The 5210-nt window shown below is 39.4% G+C and overlaps 1 protein-coding gene across 1 annotated transcript in view; it reads left to right on the top strand.

The window, feature by feature from the left end:
* Positions 1-5210, top strand: part of lin54 (lin-54 DREAM MuvB core complex component) — a gene marked incomplete at its 3' end in the record, with an annotated part of 40314 nt that overhangs the window by 10267 nt on the left and 24837 nt on the right. Inside the window, 2 exon segments of the mRNA XM_014023953.1 lie at positions 2314-2425; positions 3302-3423. Of these exon segments, the coding sequence (XP_013879407.1) occupies positions 2314-2425; positions 3302-3423 (234 nt within the window).

Genomic DNA, 5210 nt, shown 5'->3' with positions numbered 1-5210 from the left:
TGATTTATTTCATGTTAATCTGAAATCAGTTTAGTGTTGTTTGTAAATATATTTGACAGTTTTGTAGGAATGAACACGTTTGTAATGTTTATTCAAAATAAACCTGCTTCTTATGACTTCTGTAACATGTTTTAAATAAAATATTATCAGTAAAACCTCAAATCAGGTCCTTTCTAATAATCATTAGAACTCTAGAAGAACTTTAACTCAGCAGAGTTTCTCCCAGGATTTTTTTTAACCGTGGTCGTGACCTCTCATGTAGGGGTTTGACAAAATCTGGTTGTCCTCAAAACATTTTGGTTGACCAAAAAATATCTCAATAAAAATATAATTTAATAAGTATGTTATATTGTTCTGTATACAAAGTGTCATATATACAAATGTTCTCAGTCAGCAGGTTGACAGTTTTAGGAGCTGCTTGAGGAAAACATCCTCGTTCTTCTCCTCATCCTCTTCTTTTAAAAAGAGATCAAAAACCAACATCCATAAGCTTTCTGCTTACAGGTCAAACATTTTTATTTAAATAGGAGTAAACTGTGTACTTATTAAAAGTTACAGTTTAGTGATCTTAGGACTGAAGACTTTCTGAGGAAAGAAGTTTTTAAACATCTTTTCTATCATTTTAGTGTTTTCAACTGAGGAGCTTTGATATATTTATTTAAAATAAATTATAGCAGAGGAAGTTCTCTGCACAGAAAAAAAATATTTTTACTGTTTTTTTAACCAAACTGACAAGTTTCTCCAGTAAAATTACTGTGTAATTTAAAGGCATCGAATCACCTGGTTAAATTTAGAAGGTATTATGATTAACTACAAACATCTGAAGATGACTCAGAGAACTCTGTGATTTTAGAAAAAATAAAAGTCCAATGTAGACACGTCTTTAAAAGACCCTCCTCCTCCTCCCCACCCCCCGCAGCTGCGTTCAGTGTACCTCTTCTCCATCCGTGTGATTAATACTGATTTTTTGCGCAAATTACAGATTTTTGATGCTCATTAAACGCGTTAAACGTCTGAAGGGGTTGACATGTATGAACTCTTATGTCCCGGGCTGGTTGAAGCTGCGCTGCAAGTGGACATGTTCACTGCACCTCGCTTTAAAAACAGTCAGCTGATCCGTCGCGGTTTTGTTGCGCTCGTGACGTAAACACACAGGGGGAAATGTTGCAAAGTGCTTTTAGAAATATAATCAATATAAAATACGACGTAATCCTCGGTGGAAARTAGTCCAGGAAACGTGTGCGTTCCCGGGAGGTGTTCACCTGCAGCTGAGTGAAGCTGAACCCCCACCCACAGAGAAAGAAAAAAAGGCAGTAATTATTGATAAGGTAGTAACCATGCTGTGGCTTCACCTGTTGCGTTTTCTTTTAAAGAAAGAAAAAGTAGCTCACAAAACTGTCGCATCGGTGCAACGTGATTAAAAGCAGAGCTGCGCGTCTAATCACACACACGTCTTCCTATCTTTGTGAGGACCACACACAGCGCTCAGCCTCGCTCTGCGCCGTCTTTTTTCCCCAAGTTTGGTGAGAGTTGGATATGGAGGGATGCAAAAAATAGCTCTCAACTTGATCTGGCCTTATTTAAATAAAAATGACTACATGCCGTGAAATTCTTAGAGGGGCGGGCCGTCTCGTTGGCGGGGTGGGGTGGGGGGGTGCTGTGTAGTGGTAGGGGAAACACTGTTAATGAATTGGCAGTGTGTCATTAAAAACAATTATTTATCTCTAATTTGGACAAAGCTGGTAGGACCTGGTCTCATGTTTGTATCAGTGTAGAGAAAAACTGATACTAGCTGTTACTGAAACATTCAGGAAAGTAAGATGCATTCATAAAGCAAGTGTTTATTAAATATTAAATATTTCTGTCAAATTAACATAATTAACATCATCGATTAAGCTGAGTATTTGCTGCGACTGTAATTACTCCCACACCAAATCTTTTGACTAATTAGTCAAATTAATTGTGTTTTGTGCTTGTTAAGTTTGCTCAGCAGTGGCAGATTTTTAGAATCAAGTTGACTCATAACAAAAATTGATCCTAAGCTCTAATAAGTTGTAAATGTTGATCTGATGATTACTTTTTTAGAATTTCGTTGAAGTAGTTCTAAAGATATTTTGGTAAGACATGCAGACCCTGGTAAAAATATGGCCTACCTTTGCCTTATAGTGATAAGCAAAAATGATCTTATTAGTTAACTGTTCAAATTTGACATTCAGTCAAGTTCTCTATAAGAAAATGTAAAACTTTTGAAATTCAGATACCAGGTTAAAATGTTTCACATGAACATCCTGATGTTCTTTAATTTGTTGTCAGATTCCCAAGAAAACACCAGCATCCTCAGCTGCTCCGATCAAGTTTATCATCACAAAAACTGTTAACAGCAAAGGTCTGAATCCTCAGACACCCGTCACTCCAGTAATCCAAGGTAAATTTATCTGAACAATTGTTTTTATACCATAACGGATGTCTCTTAATTAAATACTTTTAAAAAAGAAAAAATAAGTAGGTCCTCTGGATGGGTTCTTAGTGAAAAGTTTCATCTCTCCTCTAGAGATGTGACGTTAGCGAACAATCTAAATCTTTTGAACGGCTCTTTACAATGAACGATAGGAGCCGAATCGTGGGCAGTAACGAGCCATTTGAAGTTTTATTTCTTTTATTCCTCATATAGTCTTTAGTTTTTCATACTTAAATCGCTCTCGCTTTGCTTTTTCACGCAAAACAGGCAGAGTTGTGGAATACCGAAGCTCATGGTGAAAGGGGGAGGGGGTTTCCGCTTGACAAACACATGTTACAACCCACGTGGCGGGATTACGTCATTACGTACAGCTACGTGATGATGTAATACGCTCAAAATCGAACGGCTCTTTTGAACGGCTTTATGAAACCAACGGCTCCCCGCAATCTGGATCCCTTCAAAGAGCCATTTATCCCATCTCTACTGAGGAGTTTCAGGTGAACTCAGCCTTATAAGCACTGCCTCCACATGGTGGACAAACAAGTTAGTCATGTGCAAAAGAGGGCCATCGACTAACAATAGGTCGTTAGTGCCTTGATTGGCTCTATTTTCCACCATGTGGAGGTGGAGCTTATAAAGCTCAGTTCACCTGAAACTCATCAGACTGAAGAAGTGTCTTGGAGGAGAGACGAAACGTTTCACTAAAGAAGAACCCATTCAGAGGACCTACTTATTTTTTCTTTTTGATTTCTCTACCTGGATTACTGAGATGCATCAGACATAAATACATTTTAGTTACCTATGATCTGCTGGTACTTTCCAAAATCTTGTGTTTGTTTACAGGACGTGTTCTGACCCAAACTTCCCCAGTGATGACATCAAAAACTATTACTCTCTCTGAGCCCCTTAACACTAGCTTACCAAGCAAAAAGATTGCCATTTCACCGCTCAAGACTCCCAGCAAGGTAAGTTCTCTAATAAAAATGTTTTTTTTTTTGTTCAGTTAAATTAATCTTAAAAAGTTTAGATTGGTTCAGATGGAGGTGGGTTCTGAATACTTAGTGTTATGGCAATACTTATTTAACAAAGACAGGAATATGTGGTCCAAGAATGAAGGTACTCCGTGAGATGATCAGCTGAGTTTTATTGCAACAACAGGAAACACAGAGAACAACCTGGCCTGTCTCTGTGCCTCTGCCTCTCTCTGTCACTGTCTCTCCACATTACTCACAGTTGAACACTGTCCACTCCACTGAGAGGCCTCATATATATATATATTAACAAACACCATTCTGTCATCTTAGCAAGATTTGATACAAAGTCAATGGAAAACACAAAGATAAACACAAGTAATATCTAAGAATGACTGTTGTTAGCAAATCTTGTTCTGACTTTAATCATTCTATCTGCAGATAGATCTTTTCCATGGTGGGTATTGGGTCTCATGGTTGCTTTTATAGCCAAGCATCTCAAGGATCACTGATGCTGAGTTGTATATCAGCTCATTGGTTTCCGTTGTGGTGTTGGTAGGGATCGTTCTCAATGCTGCATTCACATCTTCAATGAGACTTTCTGATGGTACTTCACTCAGCCGTTGTAATTGGCATCGGGTTTGTCTGGTGTTCATTCGGGCCATGATTCTCTCTCTCAGGTCAGTTGCTGCCTCGTTCAGCTCGGATGGTTCGTTCATACTGTACATAACCAGTCTCTGGGCGGGTAGTTGTGCTTAACTCCCTTCTGACCTGGTGTCCTGGTTCCTCCCCCTTGCACTTGTGTTGTACCTCRTCAAWCTCAAGTTGTGACAGCAGTTGCCGTTTGCGGATGTTGGAACACTGAGCTACTAGTTGTTTGGCAGTTAGTGTAGACTGGGGATGTCGAAGTAACCATTCCTCCCACAGTCGTTGCAAGGTAGCTCCTCTGGCTAGGGTTACTTGAGTAGTAGCATTCCAACAGATCCATGTTTTCATCTCTCGCCCATTTCCGTCTTGTTCCAGTCGCCCATTTTTCATCAAGGTGCTCTGGTTCCCCAGCACCTGACGCAGACCTTGTTTGGCCGGGCGACGTCTGAGCCGGCATGTCGCGCTTATCAATGTCTCTCATGATATGAAGTAGGCCATATAGCTCCAAGGGTCTTGCCTAAGGACCCACACTGCATAGCTCAATTTCACTGTTGTAACTGTTTGCCCCGGCCTGGATTCGAACCCGGGTCTCCCGGGTGGAAGACCGGTGACTTACCCGCAGATATATGAGGGGTGCAACAATACATGTACCCGTATCGAACAATACAGATTTTTAAAATTTACTTTATCAACTTGTCTTCTGAAGATGCTCTGTGTTGAAGGATCAGTGGATCTGTGTTCGACTACTCCACCTAGGCTGCATTTTTGAGCGCAGGTCCACTGAGAAACTTGCTGTTTCAGCAACGTTTAATTTAAAAACTGTACTTTTGAGGTTAAACAAATGTTCAAAATTAATATAAATAAATTACAAGTTAAAAGGGGCATGGAAGTTTCTCTTTTTTGTATCGAAAAAATATCGAACCGTGAGACTAAAGCAGGGGTATTCAATTAAAATTCAAAGAGGTCCAGTCAGAGAACATTTTATGAGACCAAGGTCCGGAAGATCAAAATGTTAGACTGATATATGTGTGTGCGTTTGTGTGTAGCTATTGTTGTATCAACATCTGCATGCATTGAAATGAATTCACTCTTATTCAAAAACTTACAATATTTATTGTAACGAAGCACAAAGT

Source organism: Austrofundulus limnaeus, unplaced genomic scaffold (assembly GCF_001266775.1).
Source record: "Austrofundulus limnaeus strain Quisiro unplaced genomic scaffold, Austrofundulus_limnaeus-1.0 Scaffold398, whole genome shotgun sequence".
Taxonomy (NCBI): Eukaryota; Metazoa; Chordata; class Actinopteri; order Cyprinodontiformes; family Rivulidae; genus Austrofundulus; species Austrofundulus limnaeus.
Note: the sequence above shows the minus strand (reverse complement) of the source record. Positions and strands in the feature narration are given on the sequence as shown.